The 15,034-nt window shown below is 39.3% G+C and overlaps 1 protein-coding gene across 10 annotated transcripts in view; it reads right to left on the bottom strand.

Annotated features, from left to right (window-relative positions):
* The window catches only part of PHF14 (PHD finger protein 14), a 132,003-nt gene that overhangs the window by 34,505 nt on the left and 82,464 nt on the right, over positions 1 to 15,034 (bottom strand). For 5 of the 10 annotated variants that reach the window (XM_083405366.1, XM_083405362.1, XM_083405368.1 and 2 more), the window contains one exon: positions 12,791 to 12,823. The exons of 3 other annotated variants lie outside the window; for them this stretch is intronic. In XM_083405366.1, the coding sequence (XP_083261492.1) occupies positions 12,791 to 12,823 (33 nt within the window). Of the gene's footprint in view, positions 1 to 6,886; positions 6,962 to 9,247; positions 9,278 to 12,790; positions 12,824 to 15,034 lie in introns of those variants that run through there. 2 more of the 10 variants (XM_083405367.1, XM_083405359.1) reach the window with 2 other exon arrangements.

Raw genomic sequence — 15,034 nt, forward strand, 5'->3', positions numbered from 1 at the left:
TGCCATTACAAAGAATGCAAGCTATGCACATGTGATTAATCACTTTACTTCCATGCAGTCATTCATTAGAAAGAAATCAAGTGATGCATTGCTGAGCTTTCCCCCTTCCCATAAAGAATCAACTCTGAAAATAAAAGGCAGGTTTTAATGACAGTGCTGTTCAATCAACTGTTTTCGACCGAACTGTGACACATATAAACTCGGCTTCAAATGAAAGTGAAGCAGAATGATCCACACACATAAGAAGATCCAGCTGCCTGTGGATCTGCAGTTACAGATATCTGTTTCTTGCTAACACCAACACTGTCAGAAACACTTTCTCGTTCCACACGTCTTGTCAACTATTGGAAAATGGAGGATTATCCAATTAATCCTTTGCACTTCTTTCCCAACCACATCTTAGGATGCTAATTTTGTCTGCACAGAGCCAATGTAGCAAATCTCATTCATGGAACATACATAAATTTATACATGGAATACAACTATACCACCAGCATTCATGCTTGTTTGTATGGATTTCGTACATGCTTGGGAGCTAAGGCAGGGGGAACATCAACAACCTCACTATCTTCCTTTCAGCCAATGGAGCTAAACCAGCATTACTAAAAGTATAGGACAATTTTATAAACATAAATATATAGCTTTAGTACCATACAAATACTTTCATTTGCATCATTCCACGGCAAAACTCTCACTTGTATATGGAAATATCCATTACATAATTATTCAACTTATTTGGTATCTATTTGTTTTGTTGCTTAAACAACATAATGCTACATTTTATTCAAGGGAGAGATATATTTTCTGAGAAGCATTCTGAGCACTGTAGATCTGCTATCATGTATCTTCTTAATAGAAGATATTGCTGTTAAAGGATAAGAGTTTTAACCTTTCAAGAAAAAATTGTGGGTTGTATCCAGAGTGCTATGCAGATGTTCCAAGGATTTGTTAGCACAGTGGAACATTCTACCCTTCTCTATCCCCTGTATGACCCCTACAGATGTTCTCCTAATCTTCCAGAGCAGATCTGAGAAGAGCATGAGGCACATACGGAGAGAAGTTCTGTTGTGCATGCAAGTGAAAATCCTTGCACTAATGGAACAAGTGCACTGCACACCCCTCTACGTCTCAGGAACAACACAGAATAATGTAGAAAATATTTCGGGGGAAATTGGTCTATCAGTTCAATGCTGTTTACTCTGACTGTTAGCAGCTTTTTCAGACTGGAGTCTTTCTCAGCCCTTCCTGGAGAGATGAGGTACTAAAACGAAGACCATTTGCATACAATTTATTTGCTCTACCGCTGTCCTACGGCCTTCACTCAAAGTAAATTGTATCTCAACTTAGCGTCCCCTATCTGAGTTCAGGCTACCACTTTGGAGTTCCTGCAGCCTCTCTTCTCCTGCGTCTAACAACCTCTGCAGGCCTTGTTTCCAGTGCTGACCTGCATTCCTTGCACGCCACCCAGTAAGGAACAAGGCACACAAAAAACAAGTGGAATACGGCTATGTAAATTTATTCTTGGTGATTATGCCACACAGAATATTGTTAACTCTATGGATTACTTTTAGGGCCTGCAAAACTTTTGCTAGCTAGAAATCATATAACTAGCAACTTTCTAAGAGTGTCAAATGCCTACACTGGTGGCTCCTAACCAACAGTAAGTGGAAGATTCTGTGTGCATGCAAAAATGCTCCTCCACCTCACCCAAGACTTCGGGTTTTTTACCTTTCCCCTTCTGGCTGCACCCCCATATATCATTGAATTTCACTACACAGCGTCCTTGGAGCTTCAGAAGCTACTTTTCTAGGAGGGACAGGAATGCAACGGAAAAAGGGAATAGAAAAGCCTCCATGCAAGTTGATCAGATGAATTCTCAAATACGTATCACAGAGAAGTGCTGATGCTCAATGGAAGACAAAAAATGTGAAATTAATCCTGAATGGTCTGCAGGCAGAAAATAAAATCTGGATGTATGAAGTGCTAAGTAATATTAAACCGTAAAGCTCTCAAGGTAACTGCATCTAGAAAAAAAGAGTAATAGCACGCTACAATACTCCCTTCACCTCTATTCAGGTCACAGTAAAAAGGTAAAGGATCCCTGCATGGTTGTCCAGTGAAAGGTGACTATGGGGTTGCGGTGCTCCTCTCACTTTCAGGCTGAGGGAGCCGGCATTTGTCCACAGACAGCTTTCCGGGTCATGTGGTCAGAATGACTGAACTGCTTCTGGCGCAATGGAACACCATGACGGAAACCAGAGTGCACAGAAACACTGTTTACCTTCCCGCCATAGCGGTACCTATTTATCTACTTGCACTGGCATGCTTTCGAACTGCTAGGTTGGCAGGAACTGGGAAAGAGCAACGGGACTCATAGCAAGAAAACTTAGTGAGTAGGCTCTGAGGGGTCCATTATAAGACAATACAAGTCAGCCCAAACCTAAGGATGTATGATAACACTGAAGTTATTTGTTTGCTCATTTCGGTGGGTCCAGAGCATTTTTAAATTTGTAAGTTTTATTCAATATCAAGTCAACACTATTGCATAACAAAGAGTCACTACACTGTGACCAATATATAGACATCCATAGACACCACCATCCACCCACCAACCCATATGAAGGTCCCACAAACGCACAAAGGGACACAAATAGTAAGGCGCAGAAAATGGGGGAGTGGCAGGAGACATTGCCTGGTGTATCTCTAAGTGTGCTAGCCCTCCACAATTTCTAATGACTATGACAATAAGAAAGCACTAAACTTTTGTCAGTTTTGATGGTGCAATCATGATTCTTCAAGGAATAATGTATATGTACGCCACAAGTGTAGGTCTTACAAACAAAAAACGATACATATAAAATAAACGTTATGAAATTTCCAATTACTGTTTACATTCATATTTGTACATAGCACAAAAACATACTTTTCTTTTTTTTAAAAAAAATGATGCTTCTGAAAAAAGGAAATTTCTCTCTCTGCAACATGATACATTTGAATATATTATGTTAACTCTTATCAGTTTTCATACATCATCCTTTACCCTGGATTCGGCTGAAAATTACGCAAGCCATAAATTAGCTTTAAACAAGCTTTGAATCAGGCTCGAGCTAGTTTTCAAATTAAAAAGCCGTCAGTATATTACAAGGTGCTGTCATTTTATTACCGCAATCAATTCAGTGTGGCCTGAGGTAGAAGGAAAATGGATGCTGTCTTCATTTGCAAAGGGTTTATCTCCTGCACCAGGCTCTGAACTACTTGACTGCAGTAATGAATTGGGAACCAAAGTTACTAACAAAGACTTTTAAAAACAGCAAAGCTGAAGACAGTAGTTCGTTTTTAGAATCACATAATGGAAAAAAGTCCTTTCTTAAAAGAAATGGCATGAAACCATTTCTTATAAAGTGGAAGGATAATGGAAAAAGAGCTACCCCTTTTTTTTAGCACTAGTTATCTCAGTTTAAAATATTCTAAAAGTTCATTTTACAGCCTACTCTATTGCTCCCAGTTCCTGACATAATTTTTGAAGGACATTCATGAGAATCCTTTTCTACTGTATACTATTACAAAATTGTTCAGATGAATATGAGGAACCACTGGTCTATTTGGATTTCCTTATATTAAGATATGTGGAACAAAAAAGAAGCAGTTAGTACTAAAATTTGTAAACCGCTTTGAGATCCCCCACCCCCCTTAATATCAAATGGTATAATTTTTTTGTGGAAAAAGTTTTTTTAACTAGATTGACGGAGGCTTCAGGTTTTGGAAGAAATGATCAGCAGGTACATAAATGCTTTACGTTTATACTTTTTGTAGATCCACGGTAATGTCCAAAGAGGAAACTGATTGAAAGAGATATGCAAGTTCATCATTGCATTACCTCTGGGAAAGTTGCACTATTGCATTAAAAGGGCAAGTCTCCAGATATCTGCTACACACACAGTGTTCAAACGTGTTGATCATGTGAAGCCAATCAATTTTTCAACTATCAATGTATGATTGATTTCAAGGAAAGGTCTATCACTTTGCATGCAAAAGGTCACAGATTTAATCCTTGGTATCTCTAGATAGGGCTGTGAAAAACTCCTCTCTGAAACTGTGAAAAACTGCTGCCATCTCTGTAGACCAGGCATGGCCAAACGTGACCCTCCAGCTGTTTTGGGACTACAACTCCCATCATCCCTCGCTAACAGGACCAGTGGTCAGGGATGATGGGAATTGTAGTCCCCAAACATCTGGAGGGCTGAGTTTGGCCATGCCTGCTGTAGACCATACTGTGATTGATGAACCAATGGCAGCAAGCTATATTCCTCCACACATCTGAGTAAGTACACTTACTGTAGGTTTGGCTTTAGCCTACCATGGATAGTACAATTATTATTATTATTATTATTATTATTATTATTATTATTATTCCTTTATACATTCATAACCATACACCATATATACCTGTATATATCCAGTATACCTGAAGGAGCGTCTCCACCCCCATCATTCTGCCCGGATGCTGTGGTCCAGCGCCGAGGGCCTTCTGGTGGTTCCCTCACTGTAAGAAGTAAACCTACAGGGAACCAGGCAGAGGGCCTTCTCGGTAGTGGCGCCCGCCCTGTGGAATGCCCTCCCATCAGATGTCAAAGAGATAAACAACTACCTGACATTTAGAAGACATCTGAAGGCAGCCCTGTTCAGGGAAGTTTTTAATGTGTGATATTTTAATGTGTTTTTAATCTTTGTTGGAAGCAGCCAGATGGGCAGGGTACAAATAAATTATTATTATTACTATTATTATTATTATTATTATTATTATTATACTACAAAGGCATACAAAATACATACAACAAAAAGTCAAACTAACTAAGAATAGTCATACATAAATATCTAGAAAGTTAAAACTTACAAGCCTTCACATGACTACAGTATGACCCACCATTAAAAAGAAACTAGCAAACAGCAAGAAGCAGACAAGAAAACATCCACAATTAAATGCCTGGGGGTAAAGAAAAATCATGATCTGGTGCCAGAAAGAGGGCTTACTTCACTGGGGAAAGTATTCTGTAATGGGCTACTGAAAATGGTCCTCTGTCCTGCAGCCACCCTCTGTATTTCTACTGGAAGAAGTGCTCTGAAGAGAGCCTTGATAAAGACCTAATGACCTGCATATGCAAGCAAATTTGAAGCCACAGATCTCCGATTTGTTGTGGATGCTTCTTCAAGCCACAAATAAGGAGTTTTGTATGGGCCTGCACCTGAGGTATGATAAATTGTCATGTGGCAATGACGTAGTATAAGTAGACATTGCAACCATATAGTAAACAGATATGCCAAAGTTGTGCAACTGTCTGTAGGACTTCAGTTCACCCTTTTCAGCCACTGCTCGCATGCCAGCACTTGTCACTCAATTTATTGTTGCACATTTTGACTATGCCTCATTAAGAAGAAAAGAGTACTACTGCCCTGCTGTAAATTGATCTCTTCTCCACACCGGGTAACAGCTTTATTATTACTCTGGTTGTCACACTTATTTACAGTATTAAGAATAAAAACAAGCATTGGAAGTAAATGATCTTTCTGTGGAAAGGTCTTCCAAAACGTGTTACTTACACCCTTCTTTCTATGCTTATTTAGAAACAGGTTTGTCCTATAAGGTTGAAAAATACCAGGTGCGAGACAAGACAAAGCAGTCGTCCTATAAAATTGATTTAATGCAAGCTAGCTGAATGTTCCAATGCCATTTAGTTGTAAACTGCTAATACAGATCCTTTTATTAATACAGTGGAAGCCTAGCACAAAGAATATTTTATTACATCTAAGTCAGCAGCATTAAAATTGGGCCTGTTTATTAAAAAAGGAATGAAGAACCCAGCTACCACAGTTTAAGGGGCAAAATTAATCAGCAACCTTTTGCTGAGCTCACAGGAACTGAAAGGTCAAAACTAGTGCGGCTTCAAAAGCTCAGAAATTCTTCACTCTTTGTAAATTACAGGCACTGAAAATTATGCGGAGTGCTACTCTGCTAAAGTCACTGGAAATGCTTTAAGATGGGTTCTGCCCACAGTTGTATCCATGCTATGTAGGTTATATCTATGAAATGAATCTGAGAACTCAGACCTTTCTTTTTTATTATGTGTCTCTCTACTGATTAGCACAATCTTAAATACATTTCCACTTAAGCTGTTGGATGAATTTTGTATTCCAGACAAAAAACGGAAGTGTGTTTGCAAAAATAGCCCTATGATAGTGGTCCAGACCTAGGATAACGCAACACTTCAACAACATTGTGCATTGTTCTGCACCCTTGTATGGAACCTTATTGGGAGAAAATATAGGCAACCACTCACTTGACCCACTGAATATTCACATTAAAATCTTCCTGAGAAAAGGGAAAGGGATGTCTTAAGTTCTTCTTAAGCTAGAGTTTGAGATGGTCCCATGCTGTAGTTGCCCTTTCATACAGAACCAAGAAACATCAACATGTTTAGGGGTGACTAAGCTACATAGGACTAAACTTGAGATGACTTATCTTCATCTACCCACAATTCTACGATTTCCCATTTGCCAGTTTCCCCCGCTTTTCTATCACTAAGATCATCTCTGCCAGTTGTCTCTGCCATCTATTACTATTTTCCATTTTTAACTTGGTGCCATGCTGCTATGTGCTCTAATTTTCCTAACACACATCATCCTAATCTCTAAATGAAACTCCTGACCTCATCTGCAATAACCTTATACATTGTTCCAATACCTTTTCTCATCTATTGTGATATGCCCATTACTGCACTCTGAAGGCTTTATTCTTTATTCCTACTTTTTCTGCTTGCCTTACTAACCTGTGATTTTATGGACCTTCTCTCATCACATTTTTCTGCTTTGACATTGCTTGCTGCATAAAACATCTTTAATGTTTCTATAGTACTTCTTCAGATATGTGGGTTTTCTCATTTGTGTATGGATACTGCTGTTTGGGCTATAAAAAGATAAATTTCCTCTTAGCAGATTCTATTATTATTATTATTATTATTATTATTATTATTATTAGCTTACGTTAAACCATTACTTCTATGCCCTTTCCACCATTTGTGGTACTGCACATTTGCAGAGGGCACAGTACATAAAGCAGACTAATATATATTTCTGGGCAACCCATAATCAAGGAGGCCTCTAATATTTACCATCTGAAGTCCATGTCAGACTTATTGAATCCTGAGGTGCCAATCCTAATTACTAAAATGCAAGCTGGCCAAATTTGCATATCTCAGTATTTTAGATGCATTTAGCAGAATTATATATATTTTAATGAATGCCGTTTGCAGACATTTTGCTGAAGTACTTGTTACTTCAATCTGCTAATCAAGTTAAATCTTAAGGAAGTAGCTGCTCAGCTAGTAACTTCTGGTAGCTAAATATGACAAAGCTTCTGCGGCTATTTGGTGCATATAAACTTTTCAAGGCAGAGGATGCAAAATATGCAAGACTCTCCAAACATACCCAAAGGAGTTTTCAAACCACTGAACCACATAATCACTTTCATCCTTTACCAAAGATATGTTTAGTGAAAAGCTAGAGATAAATTTAATTGCTGCCAGAATTTAACAATGCAAGTGCGTCTTCAGGATTTAGAGAAGATATTTTTTAAAGTCAGCTACAACAATCACAAAAAATTGTGCACTCTCTAGGGAGAGTTAATTATAATGCACTTAGAATTATATTCACATGTTAACTATTTGTGCAAGCAATTTTAAGAAGTAACTTTTAACTGGAAGATTGGTATAAGTAGAGTCATTGATGTTCTCTTCCCTTCTACACACCAATAGGAACAATCCAGAAATCCCCTGCTATCTTTTGCAAAGAAGATGTAAATGCTATTTAGTCTATTTTTATTTTCAAGTGCAACACTTAACCTTCTCTAGTACTACCTAATCTTATACAGTCAAACTACATTTTTAGTGCTATGTGAAAATGTTTCTTAATAAAAATAAAATTCATTGTAATCTCCCCTCACTCTCAAATAAGAATTGAAGCTTTATACAACATTCACCATCTGCTGTTAACAACTGAAATGTCTTTGCTTTGTTTAATCTGTTGGTTATATTATATATTATTGGTTACCTGCTTTTAAAAACTGGTAGACAGCTGTACCTTTATAATCAGGCTTCACTGTGCACATTCAGAAAAGCAGACTATAAATGACTATTATTACTACTTGAGTTACAAATATTGGTGTCTCTTTATCCTTCTGTATTCAACCCTTGAATAATTTTGAATTAGTAGCAGGGCTGTCTTACCCATAGGCGCTAGGGGTGTGGGGCACCCGGGCACCGGGCTCTCGGGGGTGCCAGGCAGAGTCTGGAGCCCGAGAGTTGATTCTTGGGAAGAGCCCGTCCGTCGGCCGAAGCACTGTGGCAGGCTCTTCTGCTGCGGGTGGCTCTGTGCTGCAAGTTCGGGAGTGATCGAGCCAGCGAGGTGCTGAGGCGGCCAGCCAGCTCCACACTCCTGCGTGGCTGGGACAGGACAACCGGGGGGGGGGGGGGCACCAGGCAGATCTTTGCACCCCAGTGTTGCATATGCTTAAGACAGCCCTGATTAGTAGGCAGACTTCAGAAGTTACCAATCTGATCCCTGGAATGAGGAGATACCAACTCAACACAAAAGTTTTTAATGTAAACTATGTTGTGGTGTGGATACCAAGGTGTTGTGGACTCAGGGCAAAAAACTCAGGGCACGAACTCAGGGCAAAAAGGAGAAACGAGCTAAGAGGAAGGCACATTCGGCGAACCTTACTATGATCAACTCCTGCCCGGAAACCTATCTCCCCACTGTGGAAGGACGTGTGGATCCAGAACTGGCCTCCACAGTCACTTACGGACTCACTGTTCATGGAAGACAATATTACTCGCCTACGAATGATCGCCAAAAGAAGAAAAAAAGAAAGAAGTCTTATCTGTTGCAATCTCCTACTAAACTGTTAAGTACGATAAAAAACAGTTTCATGTAAAAAATGATAGAGGAATAGGAAATAGCTGTTAGGCACTATGTAGTACACAAAGACGACAGCCAATGGTAAAAATGATTATGAGATGGTATGATAAAAGAATCTTGCTTTCAAATCCAATTTGTTGCTACTTTCAGACTTCTTGCCAGAGGTTATAGCTGCATGGATCAGTGTTCTTCCTGCTGGGATTGTCACAAGAGATATCACTATAATGGCTCATCTCCCACACCAAGGAATTCCTCACAGATGATCTCCATCCAGACCCTTCGTTTACACTCAATCATCCTGCCGCTGTTTTAAATACCAAACAAAAGGCAGTGAATCACCATCACTAGTGCATGCTAAATGTCTTTAAAAAGAAAACAAATACATCCAAATTTCCACACTGATACATTTAAAAATGTCGTCCAAAAAATGCACACAACTGCATTTTTTAAATAAAAAATTCATTATAATGAGGTCTTTGAAACATTTTAATATATCATCTTCCAAGGCTTGTTGGATAATTGCTCGATTTTTCAAGGGCTAAACTTTTGGAAAACCTTAGCAGCATATATATTCATCTACCACTATTTTTTTTTTTGGGGGGGGGGGGGAATAGTTCCTTTCTGGAAAACTCTATTTGAAATTGCCATTTGTGATCTCCATAGTAAATACAAAGTTTTGTAGCCATTTAACAGTTTATGAGGAAGGTTCTATGTAAAAGAGCCATATCTATTTTTCCAATAGTCATTCTATTAAAGTTAATATGGGCTCTTGCAATTAAGTAAATAATAACCAAACTTTGCAATCACAGGTTGCTAATAGGAAGTAGTAATGGTGAACTACAATTTGTTGGCAAATTTGCTTATAATTCTATTGTCAGCATGAGACCTTAATTATTAGTACACTCATTTAAAAGCATGTAGTCTAAAGAATCTTACAAGCAAGTAAATTAGATTAAAGAAGTGAATCTAAGTGAATGTTTTAGCTATCAAACTTGATAAATGAAAAGGCTGTAAAGGTGTAGCTGCTCTGGAAAAATTGGCTTCCTTAACTATGGGACCAAAGCAAAGGAGGGCTGTTGGCCACATATTGTGCATATCACATGGGAAGGAAGCCATAAAATAAAATGAAAATTTAAATAAGGTTAGAAATAATCTAGAAATGGATCTCCAACTAGAGGCACTGTGACAAAACCTGGCTTCCTGCACCATTTTTCTCTCCCTGCCACACCTATGTTTCTAATTTATGCAGGTGGTGGCATTTGCTGCAAAGGGCACTCGATCCTTCATTGCTCAAAGTGGGAATGAGTGTCTGCTGACAGTCAAAACAGCTGTATCCATTTGAAATTTTCTATATGCCCAGCAAAATAGGATGGCTTCAGATTTTAGGGAATCCTGGAAAAGTGCCCTTTTGTGGGCCCTCTTTTACGACAGCGGGTCCCAGAGCACTTATCTTGTAAAGGTAAAGGGACCCCTGACCATTAGGTCCAGTTGTGACCGACTCTGGGGTTGCAGCACTCATCTCACTTTACTGGCCGAGCAAGCCAGTGTACAGCTTCCGGGTCATGTGGCCAGCATGATTAAGCCGCTTCTGGTGAACCAGAGCAGCGCACGGAAACCCCGTTTACCTTCCCGCCGGAGCGGTATCTACTTGCACTTTGAGGTGCTTTCAAACTGCTAGGTTGGCAGCAGGGACCAAGCAACGGGAGCTCACCCTATTGCGGGGATTCAAACCGCCGACCTTCTGATTGGCAAGTCCTAGGCTCTGTGGTTTAACCCACAGCACCACCTGCGTCCCTACTTATCTTGTAGTTGGCAGCTATGCTGCAGTCAGCAACAGGCAATTTGAAACCACCACTATGATTTAATACCTCTGATTTAGCTTTCTCTGGGGCATTGTGGAAAATTAAAATAGTAGCCCAAGGGGGACTTCGATTTTTCCTGCTAGAGGAGACACAGGCTAAGATGTTACAAACACACCCACCCACATGCCTTTAAGTATATACAGAAGTTGAGAATCAACAGAGAACAGATCTGCTTCTTCTTCTGCATGACAACTCTCCAGATATTTAAAAATCATTATCATGACTACCTGTAATCTTCTACCCAGCTCTTTCAATTCCTCCCCCCCCCCCCCAGGACTTGCCAGGCCCATCGCCATCCTGGATGCCCTTCTCGAAACACACATCAGTTTGTCACTGCTCTTGTTCACATGCGGCACCCAGAACCGGGCACAATATTCCAGATGCAGCTTAAGCAGAGTTGAATAGACAGGAACTATTACTTCCACTGGATGCCATCTAAGATTTCATTTGCTTTTAAAGCAGCTGCATCACACTGCAGAGAATCACATTACATGGGGAGGAGAGGAGGCAGAACTTTGACATTTTTCACCAGAGAGCTGCTGGGAACTATGGTACTATGTATTTGGAACGCTTTGATATTCCAGTAGCTGTTTGACTTTGGTTAAATGAATTCTCCAATATGAGGATCCATTTCTATTATGATGATAGTTTAGAACTGCCAGCTCTTCTTCGAGGAAAAGGACACGACTGACCTTTGGATACAGTCTGACACCATGGTAGGATGTCAGACCCTCAGAAGTTTGCACGTGAATTTTTACAATGTTAGCATTCCATGTCTCTGGAAAGGGACCCTGGTCCAAAAACTTAGTGGTGTTTAGGTCAAAATTACTTGTGAAGATCTTCACAAGAGCACTCGGTAAACGTGTGTGTGGGTATACATTCAAAGCATCATTACTACACAGAACTTAGGTTAAGGCCAAGTCAGACAGTGCATAACTAAAGCTGAGTGAACACTTGGAAGATTGGCAATTTAGCAGTTATTCTATTTCAAACATTTGCTCATTAGCACAAACCCATAGCTAGACAATACTGTGCTGGACAATACTGTCCTTCAGCTGGGTCTACTCTATGTGATCAAATTTCTCCCTCCAGGTACAAGGTGCTAGGCTCCGGTTGGTTTTGTCTGACTCTTGAGAGTACATGGCATGGAGAATCACAATTCCTAGGTAGTGTTCCCCCCACCAGGTAAAGTTGATGAAATATGATTAATGGTAAACAAGGCCGTGCAAATGGTCATGTGTCTCAGTGAAGGCATTTTCATAAGTTAATTCCCCGAGTAACACATGCTCTACAGAAATGAAGGCATGCAGCTTTGGGATGTAGGGGATTATGATCTGATTGAAAACCTGAAGCTTAGCCTGCTAATGAATTTCAGTTCCTTATGGTGGTATGTCAAAGCAAAAGGATGCAGCCATATTTGATGCACATGTATGGTAAATCACCCATGAGCCTTGGGGTGGGGTGGGGGGGCGAGGGAAGTCTGCCTGAAATGTTTAGGAAACTTTGCAAAGACCAACAGCATCTTGCAAGCAAAGGGGCTTCAGCCACAAATCTCAGGATTTGCTTATGTGTAGCAGACACAGACGTGTGCTCACCCTTGCCCTACAATAGCTCCTCCTATTTTATTCCTTGAAGCAAGCTCCTTTTCATTTCATGGCGTGGGCTTCTTTGTACTGCTAAATATAACTGACTGTGCCAGTAATAAAAGATATACCTGGCTTCATCTCCACTCAATGTAATCTCTCCTGGTTCTGCAATGCACTGTACTGCATGCACAATTATCTTAAGGATATGTGCTCTTATATACATATGATACCATAATGCAAAATCATTAGCATTATTTCAAAAGCTGGTTTTAAGTATTCATGCTGAAGTAAATGTATGTATCTTTTCCAGCAACCACTATCATTTGAAGTGCATAACAGAGATCTGATTTTACATGTTTTAACAGTTACCTGATACTTGTGTTTCATTCCATCCACTTCACCCTATATTTAACACATAAGGCATTTTGCAGTTAGTAGAAATGAAAAGCACAGTGCAAGATCCAGTTAAGCACTTTTAAGCTGCATTGGTTTCAATGGGAGAAAGGTAAGCAGACACTTTGTTAACTATGAGCAAAATATCAAGATTCCAAGACTGTGGAAGACTACAGGAAAGAAACAGGAAGAGAATGAATGCTTCATCCTAATATGTCATAGCAAAGGTTACTATTTACTCACAAAAAAGAAAGATTAGCTGATGTGAGAAAGTAGTGTCCACCAAAGAAGTGTATCTTTTTTCTTTTTTGCCAAAAACCAAACACAGAATAAAAGATAGGCGTAACTGCTGAAAACAAACAACAACATGCCAGGTTGGCGTGTATGAAGATGGTAACAGAGCATCTTCATGATCAATTCCAGGAGGATATGGCAAGGGGAGAATCAAAGTATTTCTGTCAAAGAGATGTCTGTATTGGCTCTGGAAGCAGCAAGACTGCTTTCTTATTTTAGAGGTTATTGCAGTCCAAGGGCTTGAATACGCATGTTCCCTCATTAGGAATCAGAGCTGAAACTGACTGTGGAATATGAGACCAAGCTGGACACAATGCTGTCTTATAGGCCTTCTGTTCATTCAGATATATCATCAAGCCAGCCATATTTATTAAGTGAGCTAGAAAGAGTTGTCCTCTCAAATGCCTTTATCAATTGGACTACAGTAATTTGTTAAAATTCTACAACTGTGCACCTACAGAGTAAAATGGGTCCAGTTAATCCCAAGGGATGAGGCAAGTGTGTTCTTTATTCCCTGTATATTTTGCTCAGATGCTCCAGCCTTTTAGTAGACACTCTTTTCAGGACCTACATATCTGAAGTCTTAAGGTTAAGGGGAAAGAGCTTTGCAAACAGCACACTGGTTACTCAGTCAGATCCAAAGTGAACAGATATAGAGTAACTAAACGAAAATTTTGACTTCTTTGAGGTACCCCATTAATGAAGAAACACCAGAAACCACTGGGACTAGAACTAATGAACATTGTTTTTTTTAAAAAAGTGGCTGTTTTGGTGGAAGCAAGGTTAAACTAAGCCCCTACATTCCTAGGACTACTCACATCAGCGCCTGGAGACAACTTTTGCCTTATTATTATTATTATTATTATTATTATTATTATTATAGATCCTGGACACATAGAAATCATGTAATCTGGGGATACAAGTTTTTAAATATTAAGTGTCCTTTGTCAATGGTCAGGAATGATGGGAGTTGTAGTCCAGCAACATCTGGAGGACATGTTTCCCATCCCTGTGCTAGGAGTTCAGTAAGAAAGCTGTTTTGGTTATAAAGGTGTTATGTTGCCAATAAGGATTACTAGTTTGAATGGCCCATAGCACCAAAAGTTCCATGTGCAACACATTATGGCTGGATATTATATTGAAACTGACCCATATACCAATTCCAAGGCATCTGGCTGTCACCACAAAGCTCTTTGTACAGCAGAGAGACGACAGAGGAAACAAGTGCGGTGACTGTAGTATTCCCTTATCTGCCCACCATACAAACAGCCAAGACACAATTATGCCATCCACGGAACTTGCATGTCTTGGATCTTAAGACATGTAGGGAGTGAACACATCCTGTTCCCTACCTCTGCATCATCTCCATTTCTTTTTTAATGTGAAAACTGAATAATCAATACAGATCAGAAAGAACTTGCACCTCTCTGTTTCTACTTTATTCTAACAGAATTTAATAAAATCAGTAATACAAAAACTACTGATGTCCAATTATATAAATCCATACAATTATTAGTATTCAATTTTTTAGCTCTTTTATAAAATCTGTACTGGATAGCATCAATTCTGGATAGCATCAACTATTTAGTGTGACTAAAACTAAAATGTGTGCAATACAGCCTGTGCTTTTAAAAACTTTCCACATCTCACAGTTGTCTATCAAGTTAAGTTCTTAGATTTGAAATACACTGGAACAAATTCCAGAAAACCAAGAATGCCTAACTTCTTCTAACACAAATATTCTAAGAACAAAGGCTACATAAAATATTTAATCTTTACCCACTTATAATAGAGGGCCAATTAAATGTATTCTAACAATGTAGTGAAACAATCAATGCTGCATGTAAACTGCACTAAATAGCAAGAAAATCCCTTTATAATTTGCTTTATAATTTCAAATATGAATGAAAAACAATGTTAATTTTG

Source organism: Podarcis tiliguerta (assembly GCF_965153285.1).
Source record: "Podarcis tiliguerta genome assembly, chromosome: 12".
NCBI classification, from domain to species: Eukaryota; Metazoa; Chordata; class Lepidosauria; order Squamata; family Lacertidae; genus Podarcis; species Podarcis tiliguerta.